This window comes from Euprymna scolopes, chromosome 14 (assembly GCF_053919585.1).
Source record: "Euprymna scolopes isolate OS-2025 chromosome 14, ASM5391958v1, whole genome shotgun sequence".
Taxonomy (NCBI): Eukaryota; Metazoa; Mollusca; class Cephalopoda; order Sepiida; family Sepiolidae; genus Euprymna; species Euprymna scolopes.
The window spans coordinates 66438929-66462294 of record NC_136495.1 but is presented as its reverse complement, the minus strand read 5'-3'; the positions used below and the strand labels follow the sequence as shown (position 1 = coordinate 66462294).

Sequence of the window (23366 nt, the reverse complement as noted above, 5' to 3'; positions counted from 1 at the left end):
ATGAGGGATTCGAAACTTACACAGCTACAACAATGTCAATACCATATTTTAAAGCTCTATCTTATATTACATTATTTTCTGTATCGCAACTGTACCAGTCTTGCATTGTGTACTCTTCCAAATATATGAATTAAATAGTTATATCTCTTTAGTCTATAGTTTTCTGCCATTGGTTTATTCCAACATGAATAATTCATAGACCAATCATCAACTATCACTGATTTATATCAAAATGTTTTGGTTAGTTTACAAAAACAAGTCTCGTAGTGGCAGTGTGGTCTTATACAATTACATGAGTCTCTAACGCTGATGCTACCTTTGATCAATTTGCTATCTTTATACTTTTGTATTCTTTTCAGGGTAAGGTAACTCTTGCTGACAACAGTCGCATCAAACTCAGCTCCTCTCCTGATCAAATTGTTCTGCTGAATCGAAAGGCTGAAAAAGGTGATGAAGGCAAATATGCCATCAGACTTTCCAATGAAAAAGGATTTGATACTGTCAATGTCCACGTCACGGTTGTTGGTAAGATATTTTCATTTTCTTACTACTTAAGATTTTCCCATAAGAAATTGAGCTTGTAATAATTAACTTTACATGGCAATTATATATATATATATATATATATATATATATATATATATATATATATATATATATATATATATACCAAATACATCTGGCTGAGATAACTTTATAAATATTAATTCTTTAATATTTATAATATACTTTAATTTTACCATCTGGGATCATTTTGGTAAATTTAATTGTAATTTTTATTATATATATATATATATATATATATATATATATATATATATATATATATATATATATAGACGTGTGTGTGTGTGTGTGTGTGTGTGTGTGTGTATAAATATCATAAATCTACACTTCTAGATCTGCTAAAATAATAAATTAAAGATAGCTGCCTAACACCATTCTTCATTTCATCGAGTTTATCTTTGTGGAGGGTAGGTATTTTCTATGGATATCACTTTTTAGTCATTTTTTTTTTTCAAGTTTTGTGGATTTCCATCTTTCTTTTGGTGTACTTCATTGTTTTTGTTTTATCTATTTTACGCAATTTATAATATTATTGATTTTCCCCTGATGAGTTGTTTGATAGCACAATGAATCATATTTCCCATATGGTTATCATGGAAGTTATCAGGTAAATTCACTATTTAAATATTTACTTGCTATTCATCAGTTATTTATTATACTAAAGAATGGAAAATACACATCAGAAAATTTGCAGATAACATCTCGGATGACTACAATTCTCACATAGTGTTACATAAATCCATTTTAAAATTAGTAATTTTAAAAAGAAATTATTTATAGTACAGTAAACATTTCCAACTTATTGCATTTTAAATCTGCTTTATTTATATTATTGAGTTTCTCAGTCGTCAGAGTTTAATCATTTTTATATGAAAAACTCCAATTTATTTGATTCTTCTATGTTAAAACTATTTTCTTTTTACTTATATTAACCCTAAACAAGGCAACGACATAAGAGGCTACTATGGTTTAGGGGTCATACATACAGGGACATTCTAAGTAGGGAGTTGGACAGCAAGATGTCTGTTCACATTACATTTAAATTTGAGTATGTTAATACAGTCGAAGAAGTAGGAAACAGCATAGGAATTCAAATGTTTTGACAGGCTTCTGGGTTTGACCTTTACTCCTGATCTGAAATGGAACACGTACATCAAGTCTGTTGCCAAGGTCGCTGGAAAGATGGTGGGATCCTTCTACCGCTCCAGAAGATATCTCACTACTGATGCAATTCTCTATCTATATAAAAGCCAAGTACATCCAAGGATGGAATACTGTTGCCATATCTGGGCAGGAGCTGCTAAAAACAGCCTATCCTGCCTTGACAGAGTACAAAATAGACTTCGTGGCTTAATGGGGGATGCCCTTTTCTCTACCCTGCAACCTCTCTCCCACAGAAGAGATGTTGCGAGCCTATCCTTGTTTTATCGTTATTTCCATGGCAGGTGCTCGTCTGAACTCCAATCTCTGGTCCCCCCTTGCCAATCTTTCACGAAAAACACCCGTCTAGCTGAATCCACTGTGAAAAATTTCCCCCACTCTATATCTGTGCCTAAATCAAAACGCGGATTCCATGAACAAAGCTTCTTTCTTAGAACTGCACGCCTGTGGAACTCTGTTCCGTCTGCCTGCTTCCCACCGGACTACAACTTGGATGTCTTCAAGTCCAATGTTAACAAGTTCCTAATGAACTGCTGCCTTAATTAAACACTTCATCAAATCTCCACACTAACGTAATGTGCTTGCAATAACCCTTATCCCTGAGTGGCTTCCGGACCTTGATATGTGGTGATCACTGTGTAAAAAAAAAAAAAAAAAAAAAAATGTCTAGCAGGCTGAGGGAAGGAGTTAAAGGCTCTCTGACATCTGATGACCTCTACAGTAAAGGCATGGTATTTTATTGCTGTTGAGTTAATCTTGGATATTTATGTCAAGGGGCACCATCCCTATGAGTTCGTTGGAACACATTCCATGAAAGTATTTGTAAAACAAGCCTAGGGATGCCACATTGTGTTGATTCTAATGTTATGTTTTCAGATTCACATATGTATTCTTGTGTAAATGTTCATTTTTATTTTGTGAATTGTAGTCATGATCTATTAAAGCATTAAAACTTTTTATGTGTGTAATCATATCTATACTTTTTTTCTTATTATTTAACAGACAAACCAGGTTCTCCTGAAGGTCCATTAGAAATATCTGAAATTACTCCAGATTCTTGCATCTTGGAATGGAAACCACCAAAGGTAAATCACAAGTTACTTTACATCCAAGCCTTTTTCAAATTGTAGTATGCATATATCATTATATTTATACAATTTGTTCTAAAAAAAAAATATTAAAATTGAACTTCAGTTTTTTTTTCTGAAAGATTCCTGTTTACTGAATACAAACAAATATGATAGTAGCTCCAGTATTGGTCCCCCGACGAAAAGGGAGTGGACCTGTAAATTCACGTTCGTCGCTCACACTTTTCTCAATAACTACGCCTTCGAATTTTTTGAAATTTTGCACAAACATTAAACATGATATGAGTAAAAAAATAAACAGAACGGATTTTCTGGGAAAACTCCGGTTGCCCACCTTGGGGTGCATTTTCGGTTAAAATGGCTAAAATTGACACTTTTGTGCTTATTAAAAAAAAATTGATGCCTTGGATTTTGATAAAAATTTCTGAAAAGTTGTAACTAACTGATTTCTATATAATTTTGTTTGTCTATACTTTGTGATAATTCTTAGGTGTGTCCCAGGGGCTCTTTTAGGGCTAATAAAAACACTCCATGTTTGGGACTATTTTACCATATTTGTCCCAAACACTCAATTTTTTAGATTATTTTATCATATTTGTCCAAAATGTTCTGTGTATGTCTATTTAGCAGTTTTGCATGGTGCTGAACTCTAATTTAAATATGTTAAGACCTTGAGGACTTTTGGGGCTAAATGGGGTGGGGAGCAAATGATGGACTTAGTCATTTCTTTTATTTTTGCATGGTGTAGAACTCAAATTTACATATGCTAAGGCGTAAAACTTTTCATTGCTACCAGGATTTGGCATCCCCTGGGGACTTTTAGGGCTAAATGAGGGGGGAGGGGCAAATGCTGAACTTAGTTATTTTTTTATGCCTTGTTCACTGTGCACTCACGGGGGACCATGCATGCTTCACTTGTTGTTAATGGAAATAATCTCCTTCTTTGTATGTCTTTGAAGCATGTGGTCATACCACACTCATTTGCATTATTGTTGTATTCTGCAAGATCTTTCAAGCTGCATCGTTGAGCAGTAGATGGCAGACAAGGCAGTGTTGCATTGTCTTGTTCTTTCTCTACATTCACAGATGGTTGAGTAAGTTTTGTAGTGCCATCTGACCATAGCAATTTTTAATCGCCTCATTCCTATTCTCAGACAATTGACTGTTTTCTACTGGAGCCAGATTGCTTCTAAGGTGAAAAGGGGGGGGGCTTTAGAAAGGATGATTCCCATATCAGTAGGATGATGGAAGCTATTCTCTAGCCGTCTGGTCCATAGCTGTAATCTAGTCTCTTTTTCGGATGTTGCTAGGGATTTGTACAGTGCTGAGGAAGCTGGAAATATTATTAGTGAAAAAGCATTAACAGTGACCATTAAAGTTATTCTAGGTGGATATATTTACATTTGCATTTGAAGAGCCATCAACACTGATATAGAAAGTGATGCATAGACTTTATCAAAGTCAATCTGTAATGGTTTAACATCACTGTGATAAACTGGAGGACTTTGTCTGCCAATAACTGAAAACTATCAATGTTCAAAAAGAGAACGATCTCTTTCATAATAGCATCAACATTCACTACAGCAATGAATTCTTATTGTTCCTAGAGTTTCGGACTATTAATTACGATTAGTAATGCAAAAAACAGCAAATAATTCACTGACTTTATATCTATATAATAATTAAGACTGTGACAACAGCATATTCTTTTCATTGTTTTGACTCTCGAGTATATATCCGACACAGCTAGACACAGTTAACCAACCGAGAACCATATCACTGTATATAAAAGCATATAAGATATCAACAGATACACACTCAAGAATCAAAACAATAAAAAGAATATGCTGTTGTCCTAGCCCTACTAATAATACACTAAGGCAATTTCATGTTCGCATTTACTTTATCATCCTCACCTTATTCTAAAGGATGAGATTGCTCGAACACTAAAGATGCAATTTAAGAATAAATATTTATTTTCATTTCATCTCATGTCGATGCTGTGTCATATGTGAAACTTTACTGAAGACAATTTCACTTTCGTAAGTACGTAAACAGAACATCTGCATTTTCAGATCATTAAAATAGATGTGGATTACTTGCTTACGTTCCGGTTATAAACTTACTTTCTCTCCTCATATTACTAAATGACTAAACGCAGGTTAAAAACTTCAATACTATTCATTGTCCAGTAAATTGGCTTAAAAATTTGTTTAAATATGTGTATATATATACTTGAATATCTTTTGGGGCGGAGGTACACAATGTTTTGATAGCTAAATATAGACCAAACTTTAACATTTTCTACTGTACACTCTTTAACCCTTATCCTTGAGTGGCCTCTTGGCCTTGATGATGTGGTGATGCCTGTGTAAGAAAAAACAAAACAAAAACATAATGAATACTTTTTAAATTCATCATGTTACAATTTAATCTATATTGAGCTATTATATATATATATATATATATATATATATATATATATATATATATATATATTACTTTTGTTCGCCCTCAAACAAGAAACGTTGCCACTTGGACGTAAGGAGCTACTATTTGGGATCATATCTGTAGGAGACTATATGAGGAGTTGAGCAGCGAGTCTATTCACATTACATTTTAACTTTTTTTATGTTAGTACACTCAGGGAAGTAGGAAACGGGGAGGGAATTTCGAAGTCTAGCAGTCTTAGCAAATAGGGATTTTGCTGCTTGACATGTTAGTAGTATGTACGTTGAGGGGGCATGGATGCTATGAGTTCATCATAGAACATTTGTTAAAAGTACTTGTAAAATGGGCACAAGGATGCAACATTGCAACGATGGAACAGGGATTGGAGCTTGTTTAATAGTCTGGGACCTGTTAGGTAACTCTTTTCTTTTGTGTATATCTTTTGGATGCAAACAGTTTATAAACGAGTAGGTTATGCAAAAGTAGTTTTGATCAGTTTCCCAACAGTATTTCCTTTTAAATAATTTTCATCAGTATTAGTAATAATTATTCATTTTGCATAGATGTCTTTTAGAAACAAAATTCATTTGAAGTTGCCTTGGTGTATTATTAAATGGATATAAAATCAGTGGACTTTGCTGTTTCTGCAACACTGTGGACATTTTAGCAAAGTATTTGTAAACCTAATTTATTTATGTTACTGTCGTTTCAGGATAATGGTGGAAGTCCTATCACAAATTATATCGTTGAAAAGATGGACGTTGCAAGTGGTAAATGGGAGCCATGCAGTCGCTTTGTGCGTGGCACATCGTATGAGGTGATGGGTCTCGTTGAGGGGCACAGCTACAAATTCCGTGTTTCTGGTGAAAATGAGTATGGCGTTGGCACTCCTCTTGAATCCGTATCACCCATTGTTGCAGCTCATCAATTTAGTAAGTATAACTAATTTTCATCTCTTTTTTTCTTCCCAGTGAAACTACTTATATTTCATCACTATATTTATAAAACTGCACCAACACTTTTCGTGTGTTTTGCTTGTGACTATGTAACTTCATTTTATATTTGATATTAAATGGATTTAATGATAAACACAATTTTATTGACGCATCATATTTCAACCACTTTTATTTGCTTTTATAATGACATCATTTTGTGCCTATATTTTTTAAGACTTTAATTAAATGAAAGCAAATAAGTTGTAAATTAGTTGCATGATATTTGTTTACATTACATTTAAATTTCTGTGTGTTAGTACAATGGTAGAAATAGGAAAAAAGAAGCTATTTGAATAGAAATATCTATCTGTATAAAAGCCAAGTACGTCCAAGGATGGAGTACTGCTGCTACATCTGGGCAGGAGCTGCTAAAAACAGCCTATCCTGCCTTGACAGAGTGCAAAATAGACTTCGTGGCTTAGTGGGGGATGCCCTTTTCTCTTCCCTGCAACCTCTCTCTCACAAAAGAGATGTTGTGAGCCTGTTTTTGTTTTATCATTATTTCCATGGCAAGTGCTCGTCTGAGCTCCAATCACTGGTCCCCCCCCTCGCCAATCTTTCAGGATAAACACCCATCTAGCTGAAACCACTGTCATTAATTTTTCCCACTCTTTATATGTGCCTAAATCCAAGCCCAAGCGTAGATTCCATGAGCAAAGCTTCTTTCTTATAATTGCACGCTTGTGGAACTCTCTTCCGTTTGCCTGTTTCCCACCTGACTACAACTTGGATATCTTCAAGTCCAACATAAACAAATTCCTGATGAACCGCCCCCTTAAGTAAGACACTTTATCAAATCTCCAATACTAACGATTACTACAATACTATCCCATTGATACTGTACACGCAATAATGCTAATCCCCGAGTGGCTTCCGGGCCTTGATAAGTGGTGACCTCCATGTAAAAAAAAAATAAATTTTTAAGTTTTTTTGTTTTTTTTTTGCATATTAGGATCTCTATAGTGAAGGGGTAGGATTTTGTTGTTTGTTGGGTTGGCCAAGGGTATTTACAGTAAGTTTATCAAAGCACATTCTATGGAAATACTTGTAAAACACAGAGATGCAACACATTGCGATTGGATTACATCATGTTTTTGAGTTACAAAAATTTGTATTCTTGCAGTTTTTCTATAAAGAAAAGATAAGTATGCCAATAATAAAATGCTCTACAGATAAATGTATCTTTAGTTGACCTCTGACAACTAAATATTTTTATTTACTAGCCAAATAGAAAAGTTACTAGCCAAAACCACGCGAGTTTTTAAAATATGACATATTCGTTCCATGACGAGTACATAAATCATAACAATTTTTCTGTATTTTTATTTTTAAATCAATGTAATTCTATATATGCACGGAATTCTCTGCTAGACTTGAAGGTATAAACATTCGAATTTCTTCAGGTGTTTTTTTAAACGGCCTTTGTGTAAAAAAAAAAAAAAAAAAGAGTATATTGTTTTAATACACTTTTATTGTTTAAATAATTTGACTTTACTTGTTTCATTAACAAAAAATAAATACAGAAAGACATTTTTATTTAGTAATGATCTTCAGAAGTTTGTTTGTGAAAAAGATAAGCGTTTTGTTATTCCTAGTCACTACGTTGAAAAATCACTCACAAATGTGACTGCTTTACTCACAGTGTAAAGCCCTGTACAGTAAATCCATTAATTTGGCAAATATCTATAGTAGTATTTTTTTTCTCTGAAAAACTATTATAGTATATCATATTATATTATTTAAGAAACTATTATACATTTATATTCATTTGTTAATAATTCCGTAGCTAAAATTGAGAGTAACTACGAAAAGTTATGATTATGAGAATTCTAGCATATTTTTATTTGATTTAACATTCAGGAAAATGTAGTAGAAAAGTGTAGAAGTCGAAGCCATGTTAGTGCAGATGCAAAGTGCTCGTTTTTAGTATGAATGTGTAAATGGGAATAACAGATTTTTACGTTTTCAGGCAATGAAAATACCTGGAATGTAAGTGAGAAGAAATCATTATTTTTGAATAGGGAAATGCTAAGTTAGTAGTATATCTATCAGTGTATGATGCAGTTAACCAGGGTATCATTGCAATATATTTATATTGCGTATATTTTTACCCGGTCTTCACTGAGGCCGTGGGAGTACTTGTGGGGTAGAGGGAAAAATATGAACCACTTCATCCAAATATGTTGTCAGTCGTGATGATGGCGCTTGTAGGATATAATGTAAGATTTTATTATAACGAATAAATGTGTCTGTAACGGTGTCTGTAACGGTGTGCGAAAGTTATATAAGATGTTAAGTAACAATTAAAATATAAAATAATTGTATATGGTATCTGCCAGTGTAAACCTACGGTAATTTGACCCAGAGGGGATTTTTTACAATCAAACTATTATATATAGGAGATTATATTATTTGAGAAACTATTATTTATATTTATTGTTAATGATTTCACAGTGTAAATAACAACATTAACAAAGTATTTTTCTTCTATTTACTCCTAAACAAGGAATCCTGTCACTTAGACATAAGCGCTATTCTGAATTAAGGGTCAGATTTATCAGGGTAGCCTAAGTGAGGAATTGTGCAGTGATATGCTTGTTCACATTACATTGAAATTTCTGCATGTTGGTATAGACAGGGAAACAGTGAGCAGGGAAAGAAATTCAAAGGCTAGCGAGCCAACAAAAAAAAAAGAAAGAGTTTTGGCATCTGTGAACTGCTACCATGAAGAAGTGTAATTTTGCTGATTTGTCAGATTTGTCCAGGGTATCTACATTCAGTGGGCTCAAATGCAGTAAGTTTGTCAGGACACATTCTGTTGACGTCTTTGCAAAACAAGCATAGAAATGTATCGTTGCCGCAATGAGACAAGGCGTTGGAGCTTCGTAGACAATTATGGACCTATTAGGTTTGAGACTCTTTTTTTGACTGTGTCCAAGGGGGAAAGACGAGTGGTTAGTGTACTAGACCTGATATGGAAACAATATTCCATTCATTGACAAATGGTGGCTTTATAGAAATATAGAATATTGGCAGATGTAAGAAGTTTTCTAGCTCTGTAAAAAGAGCCCATCTTCTTTGCAGCAGACTTGGCAGTATCTTTTTATGAATTGTAAATTGTGGGGCATATGGTTAAAAAGGAAGAAAAAAAAAAAAAGAAACGTACCGGGCGTATCTGCATCGCTTTTTGGGAAAGAAGAAGGAAAGGATGGCCAGCATATTTGTATACGCAAAGGCCATCTTGGGAAGGCAGAGCATGATGGGAGAAGCTATTTTTTCCTGTCTCTGCCTTTTTTTTCTAGATAGGGGGATATAAAAGCTGGGAAAAATTCCCTGGGGGAGCAGAGAGAAAAGAGTCGTGAACATAACATCTTCTCTTGGAAAGAATTTCGTATTGCTGACGTTCAGATTGTGCGGTGTGACATTGGTGGCGAGAGGCCAGGTATGGTCGATTGGAAAAGAAGAGGGCAGAAACATGCTGTTGTCGAGAGAGTGACTCACTCCTTCCCAAACCCCAAAACCGAATCCTGATTATAACGTTAGGCCAAAATGTTTGAAGTTCTTTACCAACCTTTTCAGTAATCGTTGAGAATTGAATATCTATTGGAGATGTGTCTCTAATCATACAGATATTTATTATTATTATTATTATTATTATTATTATTATTATTAAATCGCCAATGTTAAGTAATATTGTGTTTGGTCAGTACTTAAGTGCTGTAAGCAAACACTTATTCAAAGAGTATAAATGGGTATCAGCCTTCCTGGATGAAAATTTGTAATAAACAAGGAAGGAGAAAACACGGTGCTACCTACTGCTAAGCACAAATTTGTAGCCGTTTTGTCTTAGAAAGGAGCTTCAATTTAGTCTTTCTTGTTTTCTTGTACATGCCCAGTAGAGAGATTTGATATATTAGAAGAGTGCAATATAATTGATGACATTTGTATAAAAAAACTTTATGCAACAGCGTGATGGTAATAATAATCATAAGCGTCCTAAAAAAAAAATTGTTTTTTTTAATCGAGTGTAAGGGAGATAACTTATGATTAAAATCAGTATAGTCCTTGAAGAATGACCTCCCTTGTTTTCCTTGGGTATTGTTATGATTGTTTTATAATCGCTTGTTTACAAAGAATGAAAAAAAAAAAAGTATACTTATTGCAAGAAAATCTACTGTATTATTTTTCTGTTTTTTTTTTTCCAGATTATTTTGAGATACTATTTTTCTGCTTTTATTTTACCGATTCATTTGTATTTTGGTACTAGTGCATGAGCTGGCCTGGGCGTGGCTTATCACTCGCTCGGATTTCTCCGTAAAATGACGTCACATGCTGCCATCTGACGGAGAAAATGGACGAAGGGTGGGGGTGGGGTGCGTACAGAGAGAGAAAACGCAAAAAAATAAATGGCCGACAGGGGGAGGGGGGGCTAGCAGCGCCAAATACAAGTTTCCAGAACATTTCGACATGAAACTACTTGAAAAATTAATTCTAGCATTTTCTTTAATTACTATAAAATTAATATAGTGGTAAAATTATTAAAAAAAAAAAAAAAAACAGAAGCCAAATTTGAAGCCAAATTAAAAAAAAAGAAGGCCAAACCATTTCAAAAAAGGTCAAATTCACGAAATTAGCCATTAAAAGAATAATAAATGGTAACAATAACATTATGAATAAAAGTTACTTTCCAACTTATCTGCATCATTCGTTGGTATTTTTAAGTAGTTTTAAGTGCTTTTTATTTCATATCGAATGTTAGAGCGGTTTCCGCTAACTTTGCCAAATTCTAAAATGCCGTAAAACATACCCTGTTTTTTTTTGTTTTTTTTGTTTAATAATTACTACTTTTTTAAATAGAAAAATGAATGATGCAGGTAAGTTGCAAAGTAATTTTTATTGTCAAATAATAACAGAAAAACTTACCGTAATTATTTTTCACATGCATGGGAGTCAAATAGAAGAAAACTTGTAATGTTTCCAAGGAAAAAAGCTAAAAAAAAAAAAAAAAAAAAAAATGGACGACTCTAGCAGCAGCACAAGCGCCAAATACAAGTTTCCAGTGCTTGAAAAATGAATTGACGAATAACACCGACCACTCTAATTTTTTTTTTTTTTAAAGGTAATTGAGGTCGCTGACAACGAATCTGATAGTCAAACTTGGTGCAAATTTACCGTTTGCATGGTATTTACCCCTGAACCCACGAACTACTTTTGACCATTTTGCAGCTTCCGTTTATGCTACGCGCATACAGGGGGGGATGTGGTGTTGGGGCGCGCACCACATCCCCCCCCCCCTGTATGCGCGTAGCATAAACGGAAGCTGCAAAATGGTCAAAAGTAGTTCGTGGGTTCAGGGGTAAATACCATGCAAACGGTAAATTTGCACCAAGTTTGACTATCAGATTCGTTGTCAGCGACCTCAATTACCTTTAAAAAAAAAAAAAAAAAAAAAATTAGAGTGGTCGGTGTTATTCGTCAATTCATTTTTCAAGCACTGGAAACTTGTATTTGGCGCTTGTGCTGCTGCTAGAGTCGTCCATTTTTTTTTTTTTTTGTTTAGCTTTTTTCCTTGGAAACATTACAAGTTTTCTTCTATTTGACTCCCATGCATGTGAAAAATAATTACGGTAAGTTTTTCTGTTATTATTTGACAATAAAAATTACTTTGCAACTTACCTGCATCATTCATTTTTCTATTTAAAAAAGTAGTAATTATTAAACAAAAAAAACAAAAAAAAAACAGGGTATGTTTTACGGCATTTTAGAATTTGGCAAAGTTAGCGGAAACCGCTCTAACATTCGATATGAAATAAAAAGCACTTAAAACTACTTAAAAATACCAACGAATGATGCAGATAAGTTGGAAAGTAACTTTTATTCATAATGTTATTGTTACCATTTATTATTCTTTTAATGGCTAATTTCGTGAATTTGACCTTTTTTGAAATGGTTTGGCCTTCTTTTTTTTTAATTTGGCTTCAAATTTGGCTTCTGTTTTCTTTTTTTTAAAAATAATTTTACCACTATATTAATTTTATAGTAATTAAAGAAAATGCTCTGTACGCACCCCACCCCTCGTCCATTTTCTCCGTCAGATGGCAGCATGTGACGTCATTTTACGGAGAAATCCGAGCGAGTGATAAGCCACGCCCAGGCCAGCTCGTATTTTGCCGATTATTTTGAAATAAAAAAATTTTTTTTCAAAAAACTTTTTAAAGAAATCAGTTTTTTTACGACGAAATCTACAAGAAAAAAAATGTTTGTTTTTTCCTACTAGTCCGAGTTCATGCCTTTTCTAAAAATTTTAACGAAAACAATTGTGAAAGGAAAGGAAAACAATTTTTTCAGTGTTAAAAGTTCGTTTTTTTTGTTTGTTCTAGAAAAATATATGAAAAGTTGCAAATAAATATTTTTTTATTTACGTCGACAAAACTCCCAAATATTTTTTTACGACAAAAACATGGAAACAACTATAAAAAATTTTTTTCTCCTTTTTAGAAAGAACATTTTAGATTACTTTCAATTTTTGCTTATTATTTAATTAAATTACTTTTTTATTTAAAAAATATTTTTGTACGAAAATAGAACTGGAAATTTTTTAAAAATTAATTTAATGGTGCTAATGCAGAGAGTGATCCGTGCTATTTTTTAAAAATCGTATTTCCACTTTTACTTAAAGTTTTATGATATGTCTTTTTTTTTATTCAATTGTAAGGTTCAAGTACAGAATAGGTACAACATGTGTTGTACTACAACACACCTCCCCCTCCCCATGTTAAGAATGGCTTTTTAAATAATAGCGTTATTATTTCAGCACGGATCACTTTCTGCATGAGTACCAATTTAATTAAAGTAACAAAAACATTGTTCCCATTCTTTTTTTCAATTATTATTTTTTTTTTTTGCATTATCTACGTAAAAACAGATTTTTTAAAACTGAAATTGCCGTACAATCACTATATTTTTCTATTTTGCTAGCGTTTTAAAGTTTAACCTGCGTTCGAAATAAATAAATAAACGTCAAGAATAAGAGTTCATATAGAAACGTTGTTTTAATCTAAATAAAATAAAATACGCATCAAGTGCGCTTGAAACCAAATCACAACGTAATATTAGGAAAATAAACAAATATTTGTGATAAATTTCAAACAAGTAAAATATTTGTTTATTTCCTAATATTACGCTGTGATTTGGCTTTCAAGCGCACTTGATGCATATTTTATTTTATTTAAATGAATAAAATAAAATCACGAAATTTTCGATCTGTATCTCCGGGGACTTGCGTAATCTGCCCGGATAGGTACGTAAACAGTCGGAATGTGCCGAACGTAAACTTTGTGCGTGTGTTGTTTTTGTAATTTTTTTTCTTGCTTCTATTTACATTTCTTTTACTGAAAACAAACAGCCAATATTTAAAACACTAGTAAATAAGTTAAAAAAAAAAAAAAAAAGGAAAAAAGATAAAACTTGCGAAGAATGTGCTGTTTTACGGTTGTAAAAACCGAACGGAAATTTAAATTTCGATCTGTTTTAATTATTTTTTCATTGCCCCCCCCCAACGAAAGTAATCGAAAGAATAACATTTAACAATCGTACTTATATAAAAACGAAAGATATTTTTTATAAAAATAAAATTTTATAAACAAAAACGAAATAATTTAATTTTTAAACAAAAAAAGTCAATTTGGTATACATTTTTGGTATTTTTTTTACGTAAGTCCGACTTACCGTTCACATTGGAAATGTCGACTTGTATAGGTTTTCGAGTTTGCTTACAACGAATAAACACCCCAACCTCCTCATGTTAAGAACAGCTTTCGGAATATACTTTCACCTTACGATGTAATAAATAAGGGATATACAGTAAAAAAAAATAAATAAAATAATAATAATAAACAAAACATTCCGGTTGCTAATTCCACTGCTGCGATTTCTTTGGCTAGGCGTTTCGACACTTTCCGGCGCTTTACATAACCTTACCGAAATAACGTAGGTCGTATTCTGAATAAGTACATCGCTTTTTTTTTTATTTTATTTATTTATTTTAATTATCTCCTAGGTTCTTCTTTTCAAAATAAAAACATTAAAAAAAAAAAATTAAAAAAAAAACACCTCCTCGTACCTTAAACTAGGCACCGCCAAAACTGGGGGGGGGGGCCAGGTCAGTACATTTTGACGGGCCGTCTTTTTAAAAATGTACCAAAAATCAGGTAATTATCCAATCAATACGAAATTTTCAGCGATTATTAAGAGAAGAATGAACTTTATAACAGTGTACTTATTTTTCATAAACGATATTTATATATATATATATTTCTTTGCTTACAACCCCCCCTTGCTTTGAAGTGGGAACAAATATGCTTAAAATAATCATCTGAAACTGAACACAACATATTGTGTTGTTGTAAGGGACAGAATTATAGATTAAAAAAAAAAATTGTTTGCATACCTTATTTTGACGTCTGAATATCAGAACTTCGATTGTGTTTAATTATCCCGCTTTTGAATTTTGAAGTGTGAAATTCGGTGAATATGTTAAGTAAAATAATTAATTCAAGTTAAGCAAAACAAAAAAAAAAAATTTTTTAATATTTATACGAAAAAAGCCATTTTAAAATCTTTGATAAATAAATTAACAATTTTTTTTTAGCGAGCCGAATAATGCATGACCATTATTAAACAGGGCATGCTTTGAAGAATCGATACAAAAAAAAATTCGATAAATAATCTGCCCTTTGTGTTAAAAATAGCATCATTTTTTTCGATCCCGTTTGAAAACGTTTGCCGCCTTTCGACTACGGTGGACCAAACGCGCTGAAATAAGTTTTTTTTATTCTGCTTTAAATTCCCCCCCCCCCATTTTGGGGAGCCTGGTCCTCACACACATACACATTAAAAACCAAACTCATACAAATGGTCACCCATCTGGTACTGGCCAGCCTCAGCTTAATAATACATTGAAATTTTCGTCACTGAAAAATAAGTTTTTTTTGGCCTGTTTGGTCTTCCATAGTTTGCTTTTTATCAAATGCAAACGTAAACAGTGTCGATCTAGACTCTAGATCGACGCGAAATAACTGGTTGCCTATATGAATAAGTGGAATTATTTGAAATCCAGGTACTTATATTATAATATTTTTGCATATTCTCTTAGAAAATCATCCTAAATCTTAGTTAAACAACAAATAAATAAATTAATTATTTCAAAAACCCTTTTTTTTTTTTAAATATTTATGTATATTTTTTGTGCAAGACAAAAAAATGTCAATTGTTAACTTTTTGGGAAAATTTAACATTTAAAATTTAATTAAAAATAGTAGAAAAAGTTTTACATTATTCTGTTTTCTATATGATAAAATTCAGGGTTTTATCTTTCTGGAAAAAAAAAAAGTTACTCAGAAATAATGGATTTTAAGAAATGTAATTTCGTTTTAAAAAACAACAACTTGATTTTTCGGCCGTTTTTGGCGGTGCCTACCTTTAACACACTAATCCCATAACCAAGTTAATTTTACATTGATTCCAACAGGAACTTATTTGATGTATCATTTTTTTTTTTCATTCTCTCTTTCTTATTAATAGCAACTCCTGGATCTCCTGGGGTGCCAGAAATTATGGATGTTGATGATAAATCCGTCAGTCTTGCTTGGACTCGTCCTAAAGAAGATGGTGGCAAGAAGATCCAAGGATACATTGTAGAATACAAGGAAGCTGGAAGCAAGAAATGGAAACCTGCCAACGAATTTGCCGTTAAAGATACAAGATATACAGGTAAAAAAAAAAGAAAGAAATATTCAACAATCATATACGACATAATCACGTGTGACACACCGGTTCCCGTCAGATTACTGAAGTGAAGCAACGATGAGCCTGTCCAGTATCATATGGGTGACCATTTGGAACTTCCAGGCGCTGTATGTGCTCTCCGCTTATCTCGACATTGTTTTTAGTCATCCTGGACTTCTCCTTGCCACTCAAACAGAGTCGATTCAGAAGAGGTGTGGTTGTGATTGCGCAACCCTTGCATCACAATTACATGCACACATGCCCTTAGAGAGGGTATCCTTTGTCTTTTGAGGCTAAACGGAGCCATATATACATTCAACAATGAATTTATTCATAAAAACATAAATTAATAATTTAAATATGTTAGAGTAATATTGATATTTAAACCATATAAAATAAAAAATTATAATTAAATTTATCAAAATGATCCAAGATGGTAAAACTAAAGAATTTTATAAATATTAAAGAATTAATATTTATAAAGTAATCTCAACCAGATGTAAAAGCTCGATAAAACGATTAACTATTAACTATTTGTTAACTATTTGTTCTTAAATATATATATATGCATGTATGACTACCTTATTTAATCACATAAATTAATATACGAAAGTATTATTTTATGCGTAAACTTTAAGTATTTACTTCAACAGTGCTCAATACATAAGTAGAGCTAGGTAGTAAGTTATAAAAATATATATGGCAATTAAGCTACACAGAATATTCCGCGTTTCATCCACGCTAGGATTCATCAGGCGTAGCTTACTATATATATATATATATATATATAAATATATATATATATAGTAATTTATAAAATATATATGGCGATTAAGCTACACTGAATATTCCGCGTTTCATCTACTCTAGGACTCTTCAGGTAAATTTAATTGTAATTTTTATTTTATATATATATATATATATATATATATATATATATATATATATATATATATATATATAGACTAGCAGACCTCTCGGCGTTGCCCAGTTGTAAAATACACATAAATATTATATTTTAAGTCATACAGATTTATTATTTATTATTGTAGAGCCAGTTCTCACAGATTTCTTCAATTTCCTTGAAACACTCAAATCTTAAAATGTTGCATCCATTGTAATCAGATAATATCTGGACAATAAATCGGATGTAGATGATAAATCCACAACGTTCAATTCGTTTAGCACAGTGCATGAACCTTTTCCACACACTACCAATATCACTTAGTGTATAACCCTGAAAGGTTACTCACCAAGCTGATCAACAAAGTTATTAGGAGACATGAAAATGAACCACTTTTGAAATTAAACCAAATTATTTATTGGTTTAGTGTAAGTAATTAATAAAACTAGACACCTATATAAAAGCCAGGTACAGCCAATGATGGAGTACTGTTGCCACATCTGGGCAGGATAAGCTGCTAGAAGCAGCTTATCCTGCCTTGGCAGAGTTCACAATAGACTTCGTAGCTTAGTGGGGAATGCCCTTTTCTCTTCCTTGCAACCTCTTTCCCACAAAAGAGACGTTGCGAGCCCATCTCTGCTTTATCGTTATTTTCATGGCAAGTGCTCGCCTGAGCTTCAATCTATGTCCCCCCTCTCCAAACTTTCATGAAAAACATTCGTCTAGCCAGAACCACTATTAATAATGTCCCCACTCTTTATCTGTGCCTAAACCTAAATGTAGATTCCATGAACAAAGCTTCTTTCTTAGAACTGCACGCCTGTGGAACTCTCTTCTGATTGCTTGCTTTCCAGCTGACTACAATCTAATTGTCTTCAAGTCTAATGTAAACAAGTTCTTGATGAAGCCCCCTAAGTAATCTAATTTACAAAATTCCCACTACTTATGTTTACTACGCTATAATCACATTGACCAATGTATACCCACTAATCTTTATCCTTGAGTGACCTACGGGCCTTGATAAGTGGTGATTCTTGTATAAAAAGAACATCAAATAAATAAATCCAATATTCTTTGCTTCCTGTTCACATCCATTTCTTATTCTGTTTTCATGTTTATGTTCATTCATTTATATTTTTCAGTCGATGGCTTGAGTAAAGATGGTGAATATGAATTCCGGGTTAGAGCTAAGAACATGGCCGGTCTCGGTGAACCTAGCGATAGTACAGGTTCTGTTATATGTAAACCCAAATTCGGTAAGTTTTTTTTTTTATAATAAGAACTTCATCTATACAAAACATATCTTAATATGCAAATCTATTTCGCAATCTGTTGATCTATTTATTAATCTATCTGTATATCCATGTACTGCTTTCTCTATTTTTATCTGTCTCTCTAACTATCTGCCTACAGTCAAACCTTCTTCTTGCTCCCAACCTTATGCTACGAACGTCGGACGCAGCTTTGTTGAACTTAAATGGGACAAACCAAGGCAAGATGGTGGAAGCAAAATTACTGGTGAGGACATAAGTTTATTCATATTTGTGATTATATTTGTTAGATCCGTTGCGTGGTGGGATAGACATTATTGTTTATTTAAGACATAAACTGATATGTAGATAAAGAAATTTGGTATAGTTAAATAGATTAGAAAAAAAGAAAATAAAAAAATGAAGGAGAGAAGAATAAAGTTGTAACCAAAACGAGATGTGCAAGTCAGGTATGTACACACACACACACACACACACACACACACACACACATACGCACACACATACATTAAATACAGTAGTCCAACAGCAGATAATAATGCCAATAAATTAATATGAACATTCTTGATAATTTAGTTTTGAATATATATATATATATATATATATATATATATATATATATATATATATATATATATATATACTAGCAAAAGTACCCATCATTGACTGGGTTCAAAAGCAGCCTACAGAAAATGGACTCTGATTTATGAAAGTATGATAGGTTATGAAAAGGAAGGGTTGTAAAGAGATAGCTTCGAATTTGGGGGTATCAAAACCAAAGCAAAATATGATGAAAGTAAAAATAAAATAGATAAACCCCATAATTTATTATACCATACGTGTTCACACTGAAACACTTATCACAATATTCTGTGGATCTATATTAAAAACCTTGTTAAACTTTGTGACATATTTCCATTCTATGGAGGTCAGGTGCGAATGAACACCCCAGAATTTTATGATACCATATTTCTTCAAACTGAAACATAATTATCAAAGTATACTTACACGGATAGATATGAAAAGTCTTTATTAAAGTTTGTGCCTATTTCCATTCTATGGAGGCCAAGCGTGAACGCAGACCCCACAATTTTATTATACCATCCCTATTTAAGTTAAAACATATCAAAGTATTATTATGTACATCTATATCAAAAATACTTGTAAAACGTTTTTTTTTTAATTTTTTATTTCTATACTTTGTGGACCAGGTGCGTATGCAGACCCCACAATTTTAATGAATCATCATTATGCCAGATCAAACATACCCATTCCTGTGTTTCGATACATCTTCTATCATTATATGTGATCAGTTTTCTATAATAGTCAACCATATAGGAGCCTATTCGTGACCAGACACACACACACAGACGTTCAGCTTTATATTATAGATATATATATATTTATACATATATACATATATATATTTATACATATATACATATATACATACATATATATATATACATACATATATATATATACATGATGATGATTGCAACGTTTTGTCAGACAAGTGCCACTCCATCAGACATTTAAAATCCATGAGCTCAAATGCCTGAGGGAGTATCTATACAAAGATGATGTTACAGTGTCTTAGCTTTGTACGACAGCTAAGTCTCTCTCTCGTTTCAAAATGTTGAGATCCAGCAACAAGCAAGAGCAAGATAGCCAGCAACAAATTAAACTGCAGACCAGCTTAATGCGGGTACTGGTTTCCCGCTTTATGGTTTTTTATAAATCAGAGATTTGCTTCAGAAAGGTTGCCTTCACCACGGCTTATGGGAGCCCTCTCCACCCCAATACACCCACACACACACAGAAATATACATGATGCTAGTTGGCCGTTGACCCAGAAAAAAGTTCATTCGCCCTTTGGAAGGTCTTGTTTTTAATCCTCCAGGGAGAGAAGCCGCCCTCCTCACCAAACAAGTCTGGTGGGGGAACCAGTTTAGTCGCCAGTGACCCGACCATGAGGCAGGTAGTACTGGGTTACATGGTACCAGTAGCATATGACATATACATATATATATATACATACATACATATATATACATATATATATATACATACATAAATATATACATACATATATATATACATACATATATATATACATACATAAATATATACATACATATATATATATACATACATACATATATATGTACATACATACATATATATGTACATACATATATATATATATATATACATACATATATATATACATACATATATATATATATATATATATATATATATATATATATATATATATATATATATATTACAAACCAAGGAAAACATTGCATTTCTTTTATGCCTTGCATCTTACTAATCATCCAATAACAGTCCAACAAGAATTCATGTTGAGTCCGAGTGCTACGTTCTGAGATCCGTCTGGTAATGTTTCAATGTTTTAAGATAAACAGATATTATGCTGATACATTTTGGTAAAAACACAAGCAACATGGTGAAATTCGTAATTCATTCATGCTATAAGTTACATTTTAGCTTAAAATATAATAGTTAGTTATTGACATATGCATGAGATCTGAAGAGTCTATAGAAATTGTGGTACTTACACAAACTATTTGATTATTTAAAACATAAGATGTTTTTTCATAGTGAGACGAACAATTGCATAAACCTTTTTTTTGCATTTAAATTTTTCATGGTTTTATGGTCATATTTTCTTTTAATACATCCAAAACTCTCAAAGATGAAACATTATATTTTATTTCTCTTTCATATCTAGTTGGAGATATGTATAAAAACTAAAAGGAAAATGATTAAAACAATTGAAATACTTGGCCTTCAAGCCTAGATCTATGTGTAGTATCTGTTCTGATACTAGACTTCAATTTTTTGTTCTTGATTAGTGAAGGAGAAATCTTTCACGACTGAGACAATTTTTAATTTTTGTTCCTTTTCCCCACATTAAAAAACGGCCCTGGTGTCTAACTCTGCCCTCGTGGGGAGGCAAAGTAAATAGGAACAATTGAAATATCAAATTGAAAACTGTCTCCAAATTACTAATGCATTATAGCATTTATTTCTCATATGTAAAATAATAAAACGTTTTCTCCTCCAGAATGAATATCAAATCACATGCAATTTTGTTATTTTAGGTTACCTTATTGAAAAGAGAGATCCTCTCACCAATCAATGGGTAAAGGTTAACGACTACCCTGTCATTGACACAAACTATACCGTCTCAAATTTGCCAGAGAATTCCGAACAGGAATTCCGTGTTAGCGCCATCAATGCAGCTGGGCCAGGTGACCCAAGTCCTTCCAGTGGACCTATTAAAGTCAAGGACAAGGTCGGTAAGTAGTCCATGTTTGATTTTCACGTCTCATCTGTACCGAAGTTTCTGTATTACTTATTGAAGTGATTTTCAGGGCTCAAATTGTTGATTAAGCGTTTGAAATTCTGTTAATTTTATTTAATAACTCTAGAACTATATGGCATAATCTCATTGACACACTGTTTCCCCTTAGATTACCAAAATTAAGTAACGTTGAGCTTGATTAGTACAAAAATGGGTGACGATTATGTAAGACCAGGTGCTGTATATGATCTGGAGCCTGTAAAGGAATGGACACCGCCAGCCTATTTTTGCCCAAGACACGCTTGCATGAAATAATGCAATGCTCCCACGACCCCAAAGTTTTAAAGAATTTATACATCATCCGTAATCATCTACAAATTTAAGCAATAATTATTGCTATTTATTGATTTTGAGAGATGTCGTATAAGAGACTTTTGTGATTATCTCCCTTCTACTATAGTGTTTTAGCACACTTCAAACTGTATAAACGAATCTACTTGATGCTATTATCTAACTGTATCACATTAATTACTGATTAAAACTTCTTTAGCTTATAACCTTGTTATATAAACAACAATAATTGTTGCACAATAAAACCTTCTTTTCCAAAAGAGAAAAAAATGCTCTTCCTTCCTTTGTTCTATAGAATATTCATTATGTATAGATAACACATTTTAAAAATTTGAGACAAAACTTAAAATCAAACTATTTGTATAAGTTATTCTCTGTCTTCTTTTTCTATATAAAGTAAATAAAATAATGGCCTTAATTTTTCAATTCTAGTTGGTACTATCCCAGAATTCACTCGTAAGCTGATGAACTGTACTGCACCAATTGGAGGTAAAGCAACATTCACCGTGGAAGTACATGGAAAACCAGATCCGGAACTTCGCTGGTATATATTTACAAGTTTTGTCATTGTCATGTTTGATTAAGCATCTATTTTACCTGCTACCATGTGTTTAACGACTTTTAGAAATTGACTCCTAAACTTTAGTTTGGGAGTCAATTTCTAAAAGTTAATTTCTATTTCTGGCCAGGTCTTTTCTATCTCTGGCCAAGTCAATTTCTATCTCTGGCCAAGTCTTTATTTTTCTATCTTTTTTCAAGTCCATCCTTATCACTTGTTTTATTGGCCTTCCCGTGTAGACTGAACCTATTACTTTAACTGTTTTACATCTATTAACCCAAGAACTTTAATCTATTCTTTCAATGTGGCCATACCATCAAAGGCTCCTGTTCTGCACAAATCTTTCTATACTGTCCAGATTTATTATTTAATTCGAATTTTGAATAATCCATATCATTGAATCGATACTAGAAACAATAACAAAGTCTGAATTTCAGTTTAATTGGAAATTCTTCTTCTTTGCATGTCTTTGAAGCATCTTGTCATGCAACAATTTCCCATAGTCCTTTGCATTTTTGTTGCATTCTTCAAGATCTTTCAAGCTTCACCGGTTAGGAAGTAGATGACAGACAAGACAGTGTTGCATCGTAGTATTGTCCGCTTCTCTACATTTACAAATGGTTGGGTCAGTTTTATTATCCCATTTATTCATAACACCTTTTCATTGCACACTCCTGTTCTCAAGCAGTTGAATGGTTTCCATAGGAGCTCAAGTGCTTCTGAATAAGAAGTGACGCCCTCAGAAGGGAAGATTCCTATGTTAATAAAAGAGGGGGTGCATTCTCTAGCCATTTGGTTCACAGTTGTAATTTGGTTTCTTCCTGACATGTTTCATATGGCTGAGGAAGCTTCTACTTGACTTTAGTTGTTGGACTATTCGTTCATGTCCATGAAGT

At 32.7% G+C, this 23366-nt stretch overlaps 1 protein-coding gene across 9 annotated transcripts in view; it reads left to right on the top strand.

The window, feature by feature from the left end:
• The window catches only part of LOC145293050 (twitchin-like), a 359249-nt gene that overhangs the window by 149748 nt on the left and 186135 nt on the right, over nt 1-23366 (top strand). For all 9 annotated transcript variants that reach the window (XM_080139370.1, XM_080139366.1, XM_080139369.1 and 6 more), the window contains 8 exons: nt 360-525; nt 2731-2813; nt 5980-6199; nt 15845-16033; nt 18095-18208; nt 18366-18470; nt 21358-21555; nt 22344-22455. In XM_080139370.1, coding sequence (XP_079995496.1) covers nt 360-525; nt 2731-2813; nt 5980-6199; nt 15845-16033; nt 18095-18208; nt 18366-18470; nt 21358-21555; nt 22344-22455 — 1187 coding nt within the window. The remainder of the gene's footprint in view (nt 1-359; nt 526-2730; nt 2814-5979; nt 6200-15844; nt 16034-18094; nt 18209-18365; nt 18471-21357; nt 21556-22343; nt 22456-23366) is intronic.